This window comes from Hemicordylus capensis, chromosome 4 (assembly GCF_027244095.1).
Source record: "Hemicordylus capensis ecotype Gifberg chromosome 4, rHemCap1.1.pri, whole genome shotgun sequence".
Lineage (NCBI taxonomy): Eukaryota > Metazoa > Chordata > Lepidosauria > Squamata > Cordylidae > Hemicordylus > Hemicordylus capensis.
Genome location: NC_069660.1, coordinates 170686580 through 170705906, shown reverse-complemented (window position 1 = coordinate 170705906; position 19327 = coordinate 170686580). Strand labels below are relative to the sequence as shown.

Genomic DNA, 19327 nt, shown 5'->3' with positions numbered 1-19327 from the left:
CCCCAAACAGGGGTTCCCTCCCTCCCAAATGTGTCTGGTGACATCCATGAGGCCCTCCCTGCTCAAAGGGGATCATCCTGAGTCAAGACCACACTGGTTTCCTGCCAGAGGGGCAGCTGGGCTGATTGGGTGGCACCTGAAGTGGGCAGAGTGTGGCTGGCCCCAGTGCTCTTGACAATATTGTTACCTGATAAAGTTCTAGAAAAGCTTCTGCTACAACAAATGTGTTAGTGCTTAAGGTGCCACAGAACGCTTTGTCATTATTGCTACAACAGAGTAGTACAAAATATCTTCTGAAATTTATCAGTATTATATAGGCTCTAGTGCAGGAGTAGGCAAGCTTGGTTCTCCAGCTGTTGCTGAACTACAACTCCCATCATCCCCAGCTGCAATAAATTGCTGCTGGGGATGATGGCAATTGTATTCAGCAGCAGCTGGAGAACGTTGCCTATTCCTGCTCTAGTAGCTGTATTGTTAGGGTGAGGAGAGACATCTTAGTCAAGGAGGGAAAGTTCAGTATTACTAAGAGACCACCACCTAGGGAGTGTGTGACTGGGGTGAGATTTGAACCAAACAACTTCTTAACTTCAGATTCACTGACTGTGTGGGATTTTTCGCCTTTACTAGTAGGGTTGTTGCCCTTTTACTGACCCTGGTCTAGTGCCTTTAACATTACCACAAATACTTGGGGGTTTTAAAATGAAAAACAAACCTGGCCCTGTTCCCGTTTCTTCAATAGCAGCATGACACACAGCAGAAGCTTTTCCTGACATGGATATATATGATAGGAAAAGCTCCATCTGCTGAATCTCAGTGGATCAGGCTGCTGCGGTAGGACCATTAAAAATGGAAATGTAGTTACCATATACATTTAACCTGCTTGTAATAGGAGTAGTTATTTGGATCTTTGGGGGGAAAACCCCCAATTGATTATATGTACAGAGAACAGTGTATTTATGTAGCATGTTGTAAAGCATTCAGTAGCCCATTTGACTTGACAGTGCTTTGCTTGCAAATGTGCCCCCTGCTGATTTTAGAACCTCCAGAGAAGTGGGGTAGAGATGAATGCAGCTACTACTTAATTATGATTTGGGGAATTGGTGTGCAGGGCTAATAGAGGAAAGTTGGCTTGCACCATTCCTACTTCTCTGGCATCCTTCCCATCCAATTCAAAAACATGCTACCAACTTCTTCTACTTCTTCTTCTTCTTCTTAATTTTTGCACAAAATGGAATATGTTAGATGGCTTATGATAGAAAAGGAGGCAAATAATGTCTAGAACTGAATAGAGCAATGATCTTCACTGTTTTTCAAGCAGGAACCACTTTGACAACAATCTTTAAAAGTTAGAGGCATGTCTCACTGCACTGACCTCCACACAGTACTGCACTTTTCTCAGTGCGGGCAGGGCCCTTTAACAGAGATGAAGCCCTTTCTTAAGAGTGATAAGAGGAAAGCACTGGGAAAGGCTACACTTCCCAGCACTCTGTGCACATCTTCCTAGACAGGTACACGTACGTCACGTTCATCGTGCACCTTCCGTGTGTGCACACGCACCCACAACATGCCCACCAGGTGCACTCACCTGTGCCCAGCACATGCAGGCGTGTCGGATACTTCCAGTTACTTCCAGTAAAGGGGGCAACGGGGTGGCAGGGAGGTTGCCCCAACGGACCTTAAGAAAATGGAGTGCTGGTGGGGGGAGGGGTAAGTGCACCCTCCCTCTGCCTTTAAAGATGCACCCCCCTTCTTTGAACGGGTAGAACCGCCCACCATTTGAACCGGTTCAGAGGCCCATAAAGGGCCAGCAAACCAGTTCCGTGTACATCCCTAGTTGGAACATCACCATCATAGAACAGGTGGCATTATTCAGTCTTAAAGCAAGAAAAGGTCCATAGTTTGAACTGTTCTGCTTGTGCCGTTTGCTGGTTTTGTAGTAGAGTTGTGCACTTCCTTTTACAGAAAGTTAGCAAGTGATAATGTTTAGCTTAATGCCATGAAAAAATTCACATGCTGATCTTCCACTGATCAAATATCAGTCAAATATCATAAAAGAGCAATTCAGTCCATGTTTCTAGTCAGTTGGCAATCCTGTTCTGTAGCAACTCGCAGAATTTGTACCTATGGCCATTGTAATATTTTCGATCAGCCATGACCAATGTGATATTCAAGCCACTTCAGCTTAGAATACTGTTACTGCAGCCCTATGAAATTTTTAGCCTACTTTCCAAGGGAAACATACCACGTCCACAAGTTTGTGTATCCATTAGGGCTACTTAGAACTACTTGTTTTAACATATGCGTAACTGACCCTCCTCTCCAGCCCATAAACAAAAAGAAATAAGCAATTTTCTATATTCTTGTCCTCCCCAAATAAGTCATCTCCTACAAACCTGTCATGTGACTGATTGTAAGGTTGCCAATAGGCTTGTGCCCGAAACGTTTCGGAGGCCATTATGAAGGCCTCCGAAACGTTTTGGCACTGGGGGCAGTTTTGGCGCCAAAATGCCGACAGAGGTAGCACTTTAAAGGCGGGGGAGGGTGTACTCACCCCTCCTGCCGCATTTCCCCCGCCAGCGTGCTGTTGATTTTAAGCCTCTTGGGGCGGCAGCATTCCTCCCTGCTGCCCCGTTTCCCTCGTCGGCCGGAAGTCGCGAGCACGCATGCGCCCGTCGTGCATATACGTGCACAAGGCAGAAGGGCGCGCACGCATGACGGGTGCATGCGCACTCGTGACTTCCGGCCACTTCCGGCCGACGGGGGAAACGGGGCGGCAGGGAGGAACGCTGCCGCCCCAAGGGGCTTAAAATCAACAGCGCGCCGGCGGGGGGGAATGCGGCGGGAGGGGTGAGTACACCGTCCCCTGCCTTTAAAGTGCTACCCCCTGTCGGTGCCGAAGATTTTCGTGCACATCCCTAGTTGCCAACCTTTCTGATGGGGCAGCTGTGGCTTTAACTAATGAAACGTGCAGAAATTCTTGTTTGTCACATAGCTATTAAAACTGGAACAGGAGCCCTGCCAGAAATAAAACTGGCAATCCTAGTTGTCCCTAATCTTTCTTAATCTGAAGAGGTTTCTCAGTCACTCACAGCCTGCCCCAGCTCAGTAGCAGCAGGTGTTAATGGAATGCTAATGAGAAGATTGACTGGAGGCTCAGCAACTGTCCATTAGTTTGGATGGAGACTACCCAATTGTATCATTAACCATAGGACTTTAGGTGGCTCTGTGATCCTATAGGGTTTCCACCTTGCGTACTAGCCTTGTTCCTATGTCCCTCACAATATACACACCCAAGCTGTTACATTTCCTTTCTGGGTTATAGTTATGTCATCCCACTACCAAAAGTCAAGGGCATACTCCTGCATTTTGGTCAGCTAAAAGCAATTTTCACATTTCCTTTCAAATTCTCTCAAAAGGAGATTGAAGAATGCCATTTCCCCTATTGGTATAAGAATATAATCATATTCCCAGCTGTTCCAAGTGTACCAGTGGATAGTCCTTGAGGAGTAGCCCTTTCCCTTGCCTTAGCGTGTTTCACAAGAAGGGCAAGGTTTTCTGTACCACATGCTTGGCTTCTGCAAACGAGAAAGCCTTCTTCTGCCCAAGGAGCAGCTTTCCTTCTTCCCTGGAAGTGATAACCCCTACTATCAGAATTGTCTAGCTCTATACTGAGGTTATTCACACAATCAAAAACTGTGTTCTACCCTGATTTCAGACCCCTGCTAACTGGGCAAAGAGGCACCTTTTTAATGTGGTGATTCTCTCTTATTTAGCAGGGGGAGAGTGACTGGCCCTATCCACCCCCAGCACAGTACTTCCAGTGACTGTTGCTGGTGTCTGTCTTACGTTTCTTTTTAGATTGTGAGCCTTTGGGGACAGGGAGCCATCTTATTTCTTTATTATTTCTCTATGTAAACCACTTTGGAAACTTTTGTTGAAAAGTGGTATATAAATATTTTTTGTTGTGTGTGCTCCCAAGTTTCAGTTGTGTGGAAGGAAGCAAGGTAAGAGGAAAACCTGCATAGAAGTGATTGTGCAGAAGCAAGGTAGGAGGAAAACCTGGGTAGCTTTTCCTCCTACCTTGCTTCCACACAATCATTTCTACCCAGGTTTTCTCCCTACCTTGATTCCACACAACCAAAAATTGGGAGCACATTCGGCTCCCAAACCGGAGTAGAACACAGTTTTAGAACTCACTATGGCTCTTCTCATGATCAGTGAGAAAAGCCTAGATGGGGTTTGCGGGGAGAGTGGGCTAAGCCCTCTCTCCCCGCATACTATCAGTCAGCTGCCCCTGAGCGGCCGCAGCCTGCTTTTTAGCCGCCCAGTCAGAGGTCTCCTTGTGAGTTGCTGCGGCAGCACACGATCCGGTAACCCCAGTTAGCGGAGTGCTCGCTCCATTAACCTAAGGGCTAAGGGGAGGGGTGGTCTGGGCAGTTTGCTGCCGGGAGTCGCTCGGCTCTTGTGGCAGCACACAACCTCCAAAAAGCGGGCTAGGCTCCCTTAGCCTGCTTTTTGGCAGTCATGAGAATCACCTCACTATCTCCTCAGAGGCTCTTTGGCTTTTAGTTACCAGCCCTAGCTAAAATCTTGGGAGCTAATACCTTTTGTTTTCCCTTCTAGAAAAACAAAAGAAGCGCCAAGCCACACCATGGCACAGCACAGGGGTCGAGGTGAGGAGGTGGAAATTCCTTACCCCTCATCACCTCTCAACACCTCCTGATTCCCAGACTAGACTTCTCTTTCTCTTCTTTCTTGTTTTGGAAGATGCATGAAACAAATGTTGCAAATTTATTCTTGGATCAAAATTTAGAGTTCCTTCATAGAGTTCCTGCATGTACTTGTTAACACACTTAAGTCTTAAGATGTGTTTAGGTCATGTAATCTGAACTGAATTTCTCAGTCTCTGCTTATAACTAATTTAGGAAGAAATCAAGATTTTTAAGCATTTCTTAGAGAATTAACTATAACTAGCTGATCCGGCATGGAGCATCTGCACCCCTAGTTCTCCCTGTCTCTCCTCCCCATCTTCATTCCCCCGCTTCAGCCCCAGTCTGTTCTCTTCCACCACCACCCCTTCAGCTCCAGTCCGTTCTCCCCCTCCCAATCCGTTTTTCCTTGCCAGACGGCCTGGCAGGTACTTTCCTTCCCCACCGGCCAGCCTGGCCAGCACATTCCCTCCCCGTCGGCCGGCAGCGCTTTCCCTCACCGGCCAATGTGGCTGGCGCTTTCCCTCGCTGGCCAGCCTGGCCTGCGCTTTCCCTTCCTGCCGGCCAGCCAGCAGCTGCCATTTTCTCCCCCCCCATCCAGGCAGCTATTCACGAACTCTCGTGAGAGCTGCCACACATAGGATTAGCGACGGTTATGCCTTGGAGAAATATATATAAAGAAGATTCTTTGTGAAATAACAGCCATTTGGAAAAAAACATGAAGAGAATGTGATACAAGTGTTACTAGGATATTAAAAATCACTTGCTTAACTCATTCATTGCTTCACATTAAATTTCTTAGTGTAAATGAAACCCTTTTAGACTTTATAAAAGTCTTGTGTTAAAGACCAGGGAATAGGATTCCCCATACTTTGCAGAGCAATTCCCTATACTTTCCAGTGCTCCATACTTTTCCAGGAGAGGAGAGCTGGTCTTGTGCTAGCAAGCATGACTTGACCTTAGCCAAGCAGGGTCTGCCCTAGTTGCATATTAATGGAAGACAATGTGTGAGCACTGTAAGATATTCCCCTCAGGGGATGGAGCCACTCTGGGAAGAGTAGAAGGTTCCAAGTTCCCTCCCTGGCATCTCCAAGATAGGGCTGAGAGAGGTTCCTGCCTGCCTGCAACCTTGGAGAAGCTGCCACCAGTCTGTGTAGACAATACTGAGCTAGATGGACCTATGGTCTGACTCAGTATATGGCAGCTTCCTATGTTCCTAATCCAGCATTAGATTCTAGCCTCTGGCACTGACTCATGCAGTGGTTCTGGCCATCCACTAGAAAGAAGCAGCATTGAAGAATGCCTGCTATAGTCGAACAACATGCCCCATTGTCAGCAAAAAACAAAAACAAACCCAGATGGTTATTTTTATTATTATTATGTTTTTGCCTCTTTTGAACATTTAGCTATTTCTGTTATGTGCCAACAATACAGAAATAAAACACAGTCATTTGTGGTTGGCTATAACCTACCTTTCTGTAAGTAGACCAATAATACTAGCCTGTGGTTTCCAGCTTTTCTGAAAGACATTTTGCCCTCTTCTATCAATCTTTCCCTGCCACTTGCAGCCAGAGTGGAAAGTTGAGTGCTTTTAAGGGTATGCTCTCTTGGTATGCACACATGAGTCAGCGGGACTTAAACAGGGCTGGCCACCCCGCTATGTGAATAGTGTTGGCACAGTGTAATGGCAGAAGCCCTGGGCAAATGTCTATGTGATTGCATCTGCTGACCCTGGTCCCTCACCATATCTGACATCCATCCATTCCAAGGTCCTTTTTTCACAGTGCCCTATGCCCAGTGAGCATAAACTCTGTACTCATTTTTTGTACTCTCCATTTCTTCAGGGTACAATTCACACTGTTGGAATCCACATGCATTGGGATGCACTGTACATGTGGCAGGTCCCTGTGTGGATGGGACCTCAAAATTGATCTTAGATGCAGTGAGGAGCAATGGCCAATGGGTATAATCCTGTTGCCTCTCATGGGTATGCTTTACCCATTTGCAGTGTTTGCAAAAGGCTTGATACAATGCATTCAGAATCAAATATTCAGAATACTTTGCCTGAAGGGGTCTTTCACACACCCAGGAGCTGATCTAGTTACACTAGTATGCACTAGTATGCCCAAGGACATATTAATGATTATTTTTATTTCAAATCTTGCACAATGAGGGTTTTCTCTCAGTAAAATAGATTCCAAGAACAATGCTAATGTTCTAAATGTTAATTAACATAGCACTGCCTTATCAAGGCAGAATTTAAGAGAGCGTCTTCTTTACTGTGAACCACACCACCCATTGAGATCATCTGGAGAGGTTTGTCTGCAGTTGCCACCGGCTTGTCTGGTGGCTACTTGGGGACAGGCCTTCTCCATTGCTCCCCCAAGGTTTTGGAACACACTTCCTGCTCAGATAAGAGGCTCGCCATCTCTTACAACTTTTAAAAGGGCAGTCAAGATGCATTTGTTCACCCAGGCTTTTAATTAGATACTGTTTTAATTGTGTTTTAATAGTTTTAACTTCTTAATTTTAATTGTTGAAATGTTTTAATCTTTTATTGGCTGTTTTTATTATTTTGTAAACCGCCCAGAGAACTTGCATTTTGAGCGGTATAGAAATTTATTAAATAAATAAATAAATAATAAATAAGACATTCAAATATACTGGAAATAAGCTGAAGGAACGGTAATAACTGGCCAGTTATGTATCTGGTAAAACAATCTAATTATACTGAGCTGGCATGTGATCCCCAATTGCTGGAAGCATCAACACAAGTAATAAAGGTTCCCAGATGATTATAAATTCTTGCTGACCTTTTCAGGTTCCCTGGTATTCTGCATCTGTTGAGTGAGATTTTGCTTATATTAAATTCCCCAAATTTGTTGTAACCCCACCACAAACACACACACACACAACTGCCAAAGTGGGCGGGGAGAGGGTTGACATAGCACTTAAGAGAGGCTCAGGAGTGATTGGGACTTAAAAATTACTCAGTACAAATGAAGACTGTGAAAAGGATGTTTGTATTGAGCTTACTGCCTCAGCCTAATTGAGTAGAATGTCTCCATAGCACATCTGTGAAAATATCCTCTGGGAACATGGTCAGGTATGCTTTGTCACATCCTGCAAATTTTGATTGAGAATTACTATTAAGAAAATTTATACACAGGTTGTGGTTAAATCCCCTCAAGTGGCAATCTTACTGCTGCAACCACATGTAAAGATTCCACTTTATGTTGATCTCCCCCTATAAAAACATCAGGCCAGTTACACAGCTGTCAACACATATAAATGATCTCACTTTAAATGATAATCCTTATCTTGCCTCCTTATCCAGTTGTTCCTTAATTGTGTGTGTGTGTGTGTGTGTGTGTGTATTTCCCTTCAAACTCAAACATCAAGTGACAATGATTCCTTACTCTCTCCTACTGTCTCCCTTCAATAGCTGGGACAGGCATTAGGCATGAGAATGAACCTCTCAAGAGATCACTGGAGATTGAACCCAGAACCTTCTGCATATTTGCGAACATGTGCTTCACAAGAGGGGAATGGACCACCCCTTTCTCTGTAAAATGAGAGGTGGAACCAACAGGGCTAACAAAAATTCATACAATGCCAGCAAAAATGCAATGGTAGAATGGAAGAAGTATTTGTGATGCAATCAGCGTAGTACATGCAATATGTTGCTATGGAAACTGCCAGTGTGCTAGCTGCAAGACAGCCTAACCTTTGAAAGATGTTGAGCTCTGCTGCACAGGAAAGTGCTTTTTTTTAATCCAGAAGAATCTAATGGTATGAATTGTTCTTTTCCCTCTGTCTTTCATACTACCTGTGTAAATGTTATACAGCGATAGGAAGGTATATACTTGAAATTCTTACATACCCATCATGTAACCTTAGTATATAAGATTACAGTTATTCCAGTTCTGCCCGCTAATGCATCATACTGGGAGGTGACTTTCTATTTTCTGTTCAAACTTTGCTAATATAATCTGAGCAGATTCAGAACAACAGGAGATTTTTTTTTAAGATTCAGGTTATCTCTTCTTTGAAAAATATGGAATATTTTTCCAAGAAATTGTGCTTTTGGAATGATTGTAAAAAAAAACAAACAAAAAACAAAAAAACCACTAGACCCATAGCATCTTTGTTGCACAAATAAAGGTTTTTGCATTGAAGCTAGATGCCTCTGCTTCTTTATCAGTATGAAATTGTGATTTTAACAATGAGATTGTCAACTCTTTCCCATTAACTTGGCTGGGTCCCACCTTTGGTAGCACCAGCACAACTCAAGAATCTACACCCCACCCCCCATTTTATCTTTCCTTTAGAGAGGACCCATTTTTTACCTTTCTCTTTGTTCTGTAGTATTGGGCTCCTGGTTCTTACTACAGCAGGCTTTGAAGATAACATCATACCCTCCACCCCAAAGGGGGAAAGGATCTAAAAAACACCCAAAATATCTCTTTGATGTATTTCTGCTACCCATATGGCATACACTGTATGCCTCCCACATAGGAAAATAGTATGTGTGAGGGCAGGGGGAGGGTGTTTATCAGCATCAACCATAAATAAATCTTCAGAATTCATGAGATTCAGCTATTTCAAATCTATGCCTGTAAAAATATTTTATGGTCTCTGTTTCCTTCCTTCCTGCATCCCAGGACAGAGCAGATTCTGGGACATGCTTAACAGCAGTATTCTGGCTGTTCTGGTTCAAGTTAATATCTCTGGAGATGATAATACATCCAAAAGCCCTTGCTGCCGGTTCCGCTAATTCTAATTCCAGTCCCAGACTTAGAAATTGTTCAAGGAATTTTGTTTTTTACTTTCTCATCTTCTTTACGTTTCCATCTACCTGTCTCTTTCCTGATACTGAATATTACTGGCTATCCTGGGCAGAGGTGTTTTCACAAGGAGCTATAATGGGTTTTTGAACTGCAGAACCTTTATGTGTTAGCAGTGGTTGACAATCATACAGACTAACTTACTCAGGTATTAGTCTAAAGGACTACAAAATATCTGTATGACTTCCTCTAGTACATTTAGTCAGAATATCAGCCAGTGTCACTGTGAAAAATGAGGCCTGAACCTCCTCCATATGTTTTACAGATTTTTGTATTGCATATGTAATCACTTACTCCAAATGTTCTGTGTTAAGCTGTGCAAGGGTCAAAAGTTCACAGCTCCTATTTTGGCTTTGGAGGGAAGATGGAGTTTGAATTGATTGGCTTTTTTTTAATGGAGGGAACTTGAGTTTGTTTTGATTGGTTTGTTTGGGGAAAAATGGGAGGGAAAAGAGTGAATAAAAGGAAAGTTGGCTACAGCAGAGAAGTGTCAATAGAAACCAATAGACTCAGAGACAGGAGCAGAGCTGAGACAGTGAAGAGAAAAGTAGATTGCCAGAGAAAGCTGACTGGGGGCAGTCAGAGGCAGAGAATTTGAATCAGTGAGCTGGAATCACTGCAGCATAGAAGAGTATGCCCATGCATGTCTGAAAGAGCTGAAATTTCTGGTTGGAATTCCCAGCCTCAAGTGTCCCAGCTCTGAGCAGAACTACCATTTCCAGCCCCACATGTGATGTCCTGGCAGCCTTGTGGCACTCTCCCCTCTGGGGAACTTGCCCCTTGAGGTTCTGCCTCAGTGGGGGCTGGGAATTCTGACTCTTTATGTCATACACAGGCCTATAGGAGAGGTGGAAACTGCTAGGTTGTAACAGTGTGGGAGCCAGGCCTACTGCAGAGGAAGGAGGGAAGCTTTGGGAGAAGTTATCCTTTGCGCTCCTTTGAGGCTGTTGCTGGGCCTAGTTTGAACAGGCGATTGGATTTCATTATTTCAACACTTTTCTTGTGCTTTTGCTCAACAACTTTTTTCTATTTTTACGTACATTAGTGATGTGAATTCGGTTCATCCCTGGGTCCGCCTTTTAGTCAATCAAACAGACTCAGTGGAAATCATTTAGAGGCTTTTATTGCTACTGCAGTTTTAGCAATAGGTCATCAATAGGCTTACGCTCTTAAACTGATTACAGTTTGGTTACAGGTGCATCTTACATTTATACAAACAATCTGAATGATGCTGACACCCTAGACATAGTATACGTGGCAATAAAATGGTGGACTAAGTATCTAGTACGCATGTGAATGATTCGTTGTTCATCTGGTGATTACTCCTTATTTGGTTAAATCTTGTTTTCTTAACTGTCAGCAAAGAACAGTGAGAACCTTGTGAGAACCAAGTTTCTTAGATACAATTTAGTGGAGAGAGATAACGACGTTGATCATGAGAGGCCATGATGTCCCTGAGCTGGGCTGGGGTTACTTTAAGTTAGAATGAGGTTTTCTAAGTAAAATGGGGTTGCTTTGGTTTTCTAAACACATCATTAGTACACTGCTTTAGAATTTTGAATCAAGTAAACTTTTTCTTGGTTTTTTAAAAAACTGTTTCAATAGTGGCTCTGTCTATTTTCCCCACCCCATGTTTACCCCATGTTTAAGGCTAAATTGCCTTACCACCCCACCTTTTGGTAAATCTGAGGAGCAGAAGCTCCAGTTACTAGGTGGTAAGGTAAAAGTAAAGTGTGTCATCAAGTCAGTGTCGACTCCTGGTGACCACAGAGCTCTGTGGTTGTCTTTGGTAGAAAACAGGAGGGGTTGACCACTGCCATCTCCTGCGCAGTATGAGATGATGCCTTCAGCATTTTCCTATATCACTGCTGCCCGATATAGGTGTTCCCCATAGTCAGGGAAACATACCAGCGGGGATTTGAACCAGCAACCTCTGGCTTGCTAGTCAAGTCATTAGGTGGACGACTAGGTGGTAGAACCAGTCATAGAACCAGTAAAAAAAAATTTCTACCTGGTGGCAGTGAGTAACAACTCACTGCACAGAAGAGTTACAGCAGTACCTTCCACAGTCACTAATACTGCCTGCCTTATGACAGCATGTTTTTTTCCCCATCTCCTCCCCACCCCACCATACCCAGCTTTTCAAATTGACATGAATACTTATAATGCTTATAATTAGGAGTGTGCACAGAACCAGCTGGTTCAGTTTGTGTCTGGACTGGACCCGAACCAGACTGGGCCAATTCGGTCCAGCATCCCCTCTAATCCCCCTGGTTTGGTTCGGTCCATGGGGGCTCATGAACATATAAAAAAAATTATTTACCCCCTTCTGGGGAGTTGTTGGAGGCGGCAGGGGGTTACGCGGAGGTTCCCCTTCCTCCCGCCAGCCTCCCTTCATGCCTATACCAGCTGTTTGGCCAGCACTTCCCGCTCCGGTGCAGGAGCCATTTTGGAGGCCACCACATCTGCGCAATTGGCCTCTGTGTGGCCCAGGTCTGTGTGGCCCGAATGGCCGGTATAGGCATGAAGGGAGGCCGGCAGGGGAGGGGGAACCTCCACATATACCCACCACCACCACCATCCGCCTCCAACAACTTCCCCAAAGGGGGTAAGTTAAAAAAAATGGAAAAAATAATAATAAAGTCCGCGAAGCCCCACAAACAGTTGGGGGTGTTTGGTCCGGGGTCGGACCAAACGGGATGGTTCCGTTTGACCCCAAACGGTCAAACTGAACCATTTTGACGTAGAACACATTCAATGTCGAACCTGTTTGCACATCCCTACTTATAATACCCCTATTCTCACAACACAAATCACTGCCTGAGTATGTCCCCCTCATCCCCCATTACACAAAGCTGTTCTCTGCTTGCTGGACATGATCATTAACTGTCCTGTTCTAGCTCCTGAAGCAGACATATACCCTCCAACATTTCACAAATGAAAATAGAAATCCTCATCATGAATGGGTTGTGCATGAACAGGTTCTGCTAAGAGCACAGTTCGATAGGCCAGCAGCATGTTCATTTTAAATTACTTACCAAGATAGTGGAAGAATGCATTTTAACATTAGCATTGGCAGTAAATTCAAGAAGTAGAAAGAGGGCTACATCAGTCAAACAGTTTCACTTCCTCTCCCCCACCTCCCACAGACGTCCATTCAAGTTCCAGCTGGGTTTTCTCCAGTCACAGGGGTGGGTGGAAAGACAACTAACCAAAAATAAAATAATCTAATTTGCATTTAGCATTGAGGCTCTGGGGATGAAAATTCAGAAGGAAATTTTCAATCTGCTTATGGAAGAATATGATTCATGCCAGTTTCTCCCCCTGCTTAACTGAGCGAAGAGGCCCCTTTTTAAAGTGGTGATATCTCTTTATTTAGCAGGGGAAGAGCAACTGGCCCTATCAACCCGCAGCACAGAATCCCTCCAGTGGCTGTTACTGGGGTCTATCTTACGTTTCTTTTTTATTATTATTTGGGAGCCCTTTGGGAACAGGGGGCCATTTTATCTGTCTGTCTGTCTATCCATGTAAACCACTTTGGGAACTTTTGTTGAAAAGTGGTATATAAATATTTGTCATATTGGTATTCTTTGGTTGCTTGATGGTTTGTGATAAACAATTATAGAATTTGGCTTCACCATAAGTCTGAAAAGAATATAAAAGATTTATATCCATGTTTGCTAGGAATAGCTTTTTGATCCATATGATGCCTATTCTGTAGGCCTAATGTTTAGCTATCATAGGCATATATAATGCAGCATGAGTGAGGGGGAGTGTACCTGTTTCTTTAAAATCAAGATAGTGATAATAGGGTGGGATTTTCCTTGGGGCAAAGCTCTGAAAATTCTGACTGTCCTAGCTGAATTGGCTAATTTGGAGGGTGAGTTTTTTTGGTGTGCACTAAAACAACAAAATGTTCTGGGGCTCCTTAAAGGCTAGCAAATGTATTGTAAAAGGCTAGCAAATGTCATAGGGCCACCACCTTTGCCACTGCTTTGTCACATGGGAGCTGCACATCCAAATCATACCTAGTCATGTGGTTAAAATCATACATTAAAACAGTATTTAGCTGTGCAATTAGATGTGATTCAGCTGTATTTGATTTGATCTAAGACCGTAATGAATTTTGATTGATTTATATGATTCAGATGTTCCTCTCTTACATGAGTATGCAGGAGGGTAGTATGACACATTAGATGCAGAGAAGCATCTGTGTCCATACATTCGGTGCCAATTGGGCCAGAATCATTTATCAGATCAGATGTGCCATGAAGTAATCCCCTATGCATAGAAATGTATATCCTGTTTGCAGAGAAGAAGACAAATTCTTGGAATTGTTACCATTGTTCTTAGCATTAAGGTTTCAGCCTTCCAACAGAACAAGTTAAATCACTTGGCTATAAGGTCAGCCCTTGTAACCCATTCTTGCTATCCTTTAGTTGCTTCCCAAATGGCCAGAAGATACTCAAAAACACTTTTTAAAATTATCTATAGAGCATTTGTTATGATCAGTCTGTGATCAAAACCTCAAGTTGGGTTGCCAGCCCTCTAACATAGGAACATAGGAAGCAGCCATATACTGAGTCAGACCATAGGTCCATCTAGCTCAGTATTGTCTACACAGACTGGCAGTGGCTTCTCCAAGGTTGCAGGCAGGAATCTCTCTCAGCCCTATCTTCGAGAAGCCAGGGAGGGAACTTGGAACCTTCTGCTCTTCCCAGAGCAGCTCCATCCCCTGAGGGGAATATCTTACAGTGTTCACACATCAAGTCTCCCATTCATATGCAACCAGGATGGACCCTGCTTAGCTATGGAGACAAGTCATGCTTGCTACCACAAGACCAGCTCTCCCCTAGGACTAGCCTGGAGTCTCCAAAGGCTGGCATCAGTCTCCAGGTGATCATTTGAAGCAATTCCTATATGCAGTGGGCGGGTGTGTGTTTGTGAAGGGCAGGATTCAGTGGGGTTTTTGCTCTCCATTGATGTCAGTGGTTCCTTTTGACTTTGCCAACCTCTGGAGTTGGAGGGAATATTTGTTGTCTGGAGCGGGTATACAATTTAGTGTTAGTTGGCTCTCTTCCCATCCCACTCACAATATGCCCAACTCTCAACCTTGTTTCAGGGCCTCGCTGGCCAGAGCTACAAGCAGTACAGATATGTTGACATAGTGTTCTGCTGGCATAGTGGTGCACTTGTACCAGCAGAGATGGTGGAGACGTAACTCAAATTCTGCCGGTGAATAAGGGGCTCACACCAGATCCTATGCTGTTCAACAACCATTTTGTAAAGTATAGGACAGCACCCAAAGAGTCTTGTGGTGTTATTGTGGCGTAGGTGTTTGGTGGACTATGGTCCATTTCACCAGGTATATGAAGTAAATGAGGATTTATTTGACTTTACAAGAAGATGCTTCATGCATCTGACAAAGTTGGATGTTCTAGTCCATGCAAGTTCATATCACAATACGGCGCCTGGAAAGCCTTTCAGCAGAGGGAATGTCAGCAGGTGCACCTTTTCCCTTCCTTGCATAGCGAGCTGCACCTGCCAAAATTCCCTCGTTTGCACAAATATAAAAGGAATGTTAGCCCCAGTGTCCTCCTTTGCATCATCCCCAGTTAGAATATACTCATCAGCAGATCACAGTGATTCAGAATAGAGCCATCTCTCTTAAGAAAAAAGAGAAGAAGAATTTATATAGTGCAATCAGTATGTACAGAATGGTGTTTTACAAAGAATGAGAGGACAGGTCCCTGCTCCAAGGGGCTTACAGTCTAGATATTGACACAAGGAGGGCAACTGAGTTCAAATCCCTATTCAGCCATGAAACTCACTGGGTGACTCTGGGCCCCTCACTTATCTCTCAGCCTAACCAACTTCACAGGGCTGTTGGGATAAACATAACCATGTACACCACAAAGCGCCTTGGATGAAAAGCAAGGTTTAAATGTAAATAAACATAAGAACAGCCCTGCTGGATCAGGCCCAAGGCCCATCTATAAAATATATGGATCACCAACCTTTTGGACTTCTTTGAGAGTGTCAACAAGTGAGTGGCAGGCTGCAAAGAACGGCCACTGCTGCAGCAGAAATCATTTGCCTGCCCCACCCACTATCCAGAGAGGCACTAGTGAGTGAGAGGTGGCACTGGTGCCTGCTCACCCTCTTAGTTGAGTTGAGCTTAGGCTATGGGGACTGAGGCATTATGCCAAAGGCTTCATGAAAAAGCTGGATTTTAAGAGAGGTTTTGGACCTGAACCTTTCCCTAAATCCTATACTGCCTCCAGACAACAGCTATCATACGGCTGTTCTGGGAGGCAGTTATCTCGTTCTGTTTGTTTGTTAAAAATACTAAGAATAAACCATGTTGTGTATTATGTGTAGTTTATCTTCCATTGTCAGCTCGTGCGCTCTCTCTCTCGCTCGCTCGAATCTACTGTATTTTAAAAGTGCCTTTGTCTTGTTTTCTTCTTAGATCTCAGAATGGAGATGAAAATGGAACTTGGCCAAACAACCAGTTTGATACAGAAATGCTTCAAGCCATGATTCTGGCCTCAGCAAATGGTTAGTTTCCACTAATAACGTAATATATATTTTTATTGCTTTAAACTATACAAAAACATTTACAGTCATGCGTTTAAAAGTTTATATGAAATGTCTGCATTATAAAAGATGAAAAGGTTGACAACCAGAAAGAGGAGGTGGTTACCTAAATGCTAGTAAGGTCTTTTTCACCAGAAGCACCCCACTCAAGTATTTGAGGAATAACCCTCTCATTTTACTAAATCCACCCCACCAAACCTAATAACTTATATCTTTAATCCCCAAAATATATTTTACTCCCCCCACGAAGCTGTCTTTCCTCCCCCACCATCTGAAAAAATTTAAGTGAGGAGTTGCTCCTCAAATGCATCCTGTCTGCATCCTGTTTTTCACCAGACAAAATGACATGGTAATGGATAGCTTGTATATGCACTGAAAAGCTGACTGGTTTGAAATACACTGCAGATAAACATGTCGGAGAGCCCATGTGTTTTCAGATTCTTTTAAAAAGCAAACTGCATAATCTAGTCATTGGTATGATATAAACATGTGGTTTTTTTAAAAAAATCTATATATGAGTTGGGGTGGGTTTTCAAATTACTGTTTCCTATGTGTTGCATCACACATAAAAGCCTTATTTAAGTAGTCCAGGTAAACATTTCTAGGGCTGGCATAGGTCAGTGACAAATGTTCTTAGAGCATTTGTTCTAACATTTTAGAAGAGAAAGGAAACTATGCTGAAGCTCTGAAACACATCTTTGTACAAATAGCCTCAGGTGGTCCATATGTTCATCATCATCTCTTTTCAGCTTCATATCCAATGTCCTTCTTTACACACAAGAGAATTATTTGTTTAACTGTATCCTGTGCAGTTCCAGGAACCAAAATGCTCTCCCTCAGATTGCTGGTTGCTCAGTGGGGAAAAGGACAAGCCAGCACTCATATGTATAAGGAGGACCCCCCAGTTAGTCTTGTCTACCCAACAGTCAGTGCCAGCTGGTGGCTCCTGAGACTGGGGGGCAGGTGGGTGGCTGCTGGTGCTAGGCAGGACAGGTGATGCGCAGAGCCAGAGATAGAGAGAGATGGAGCCAATTGTGGGCTTCTCTCTCTCTTGCCAAGCCTTGCCACGCCCCCTTTCTCTCTCTCACCAAACCTGTCTGCATACCTGCCAACATGTCCCTGTTTTCCCATTCAAGAGAAAGGGAAAATAGGGATATGTTGGCAGATGTCTGCTTCCCCTGGAGGGACATAGGAAACTGCCATATACTGAGTCAGACCATTGGTCTATCTAGCTCAGTATTGTCTTCACAGACTGGCAGTGGCTTCTCCAAGGTTGCAGGCAGGAATCTCTCTCAGCCCTATCTTGGAGATAGGGTTTGTTGGTTCAATAAAAAAATCTTGTCCTATTTTGGAGAAGCCAGGGAGGGAACTTGAAACCTTCTGCTCTTCCCAGAGTGGTTTCATCTTGCAGTGCTCACACATCAAGTCTCCCATATGCAACCAGGGCAGACCCTGCTTAGCTATGGGGACAAGTCATGCTTGCTACCACAAGACCAGCTCTCCTCTCCTTATACATAAAGCTGCATGTGCATGAAACAAATAATTCTGAAGGTAATATAATTTCTCCATCAGTCTTACTGATTGCAGTAGGACTTACTTCAAATAAATCTGCAAAATTTCAGCTTGCTTGCAAGTGCCTTGTCCTTGGACATACTGACAAAAATCTAACTTTGCATATACATTAATGAGCTCTGAACTGGCAAATGAACTAAATAGGAAAGAGATCTTCCTGGTTGCAGTGGGTGGCTCAATGAAAACGTTGACCGAATGTACAGCCACTGTGAAAAAGGTCAATTTCATGCTAAGGATCATTAAGAAAGGAACAGAAAAGAAAACTGCTAGTATTGTAATGCCCTTAGACAAATCTATGGTACAACCTCACTTTGAATACTGAGTACAGTTCTGGTTGCCCCATCTCAAAAATATTATAGAAATGGGCAAGGTTTAGAAAAGGGCAGCCAGCATGATCAGGGGACTGGGGCAGCTTTCCTATGAGGGAAGGTCAGAAGTGGTCCAAGACATTTTGCTGACTGTGGCAAAGGCCAGTATGTCCTCCCCCATCCCACATCTGCAGGTGGGTCCTCCCAAAGCAACAGGAGTGGCAGTCAAGCACTCTCAGACTATGCTGCCCAGCCAGGCAATGATGGCAGGGGTGTTGCTAGCTCATCATAGAGTGGGGAGGGATGAGAAGAGGCATGCTTCAGTGTGACAAGGAGCGTGGAAGGAACAGTGTACCCCAGTGGGACAAGGAAGGGTGGTGGCAGTAGATAGTGGAGTAGCATCCGTGGTGGTGAGGTGGCTGCCTCACCCTGCCTCATGGAAAGGCTTCTCCCAGGGAAAGGTAACATATTTGTGGCTCTTTCATTTAGAAAAAAAGATGAAGGGGAGGGGGGAGCATGACAGGGAGCTATCAAATCATGTATGGTGTGAAGAAAGTGAATAGAGAGAACTTTTTCTCCCTCTCTTGTAATGCTAGAGCGTTTCATTCCCATCCAGTGAAATTGATTGGTAGGGGATTCAGTTCAAACAAAAAAGATGCATTTTTCATACAAGGTTTGATTGATTTATGGAATTCTTTGCTTCAGGATGTAGTGGTGGCCAGTGTTCCCTCTAACAGGGATTCTCAGATGTTGTTGACTACAACTCCCATAATCCCCAAGGAAAAGTCATTGCAATTGGAGATTCTGGGAGTTGTAGTCAGCAACAACTGGGAATCCCTGTTAGAGGGAACACTGGTGGTGGCCACTAGCTTAGATGGCTTTAAAAAGGGACAGGATAAATTTATGGAGGTGAGAACTCCATAATAGACCACTCGTTATTGGTCAGATGATTACCGTTTGTGGAGCCTCCATGTTCAGAGACCGTATACCTCTCAATACCAGTTGCTTGGGGCAGGGGCAACAGCAGGAGAGACCTGCTGCCTTCAGGTCCTGCTCGTGGACCTCACAGAAGCATTTGGTTGGACACTGTGAAAAACAGGAATGCTGGATCTGATGGACCTTGGTCTGATTCAACAGGGCTCTTATTAAAGAAAGTGAGAGATTCCCATTTAGAAGAAGAGGGAGAAAGAGAATAATTCATCTAAAATGACACTCAAATCAATCAGGGACATTTTGTAATCACTCGGAAGCTCTTTAATTTATTAATCAGTTTGTTTAAATTTTGTTGTTC

General features: G+C 43.9%; 1 protein-coding gene across 1 annotated transcript in view; it reads left to right on the top strand.

The window, feature by feature from the left end:
• Positions 1–19327, top strand: part of LOC128323180 (protocadherin gamma-B5-like) — a 158901-nt gene that overhangs the window by 120976 nt on the left and 18598 nt on the right. Inside the window, exon 4 of the mRNA XM_053245899.1 lies at positions 16029–16117. Within this exon, the coding sequence (XP_053101874.1) occupies positions 16029–16117 (89 nt within the window). The remainder of the gene's footprint in view (positions 1–16028; positions 16118–19327) is intronic.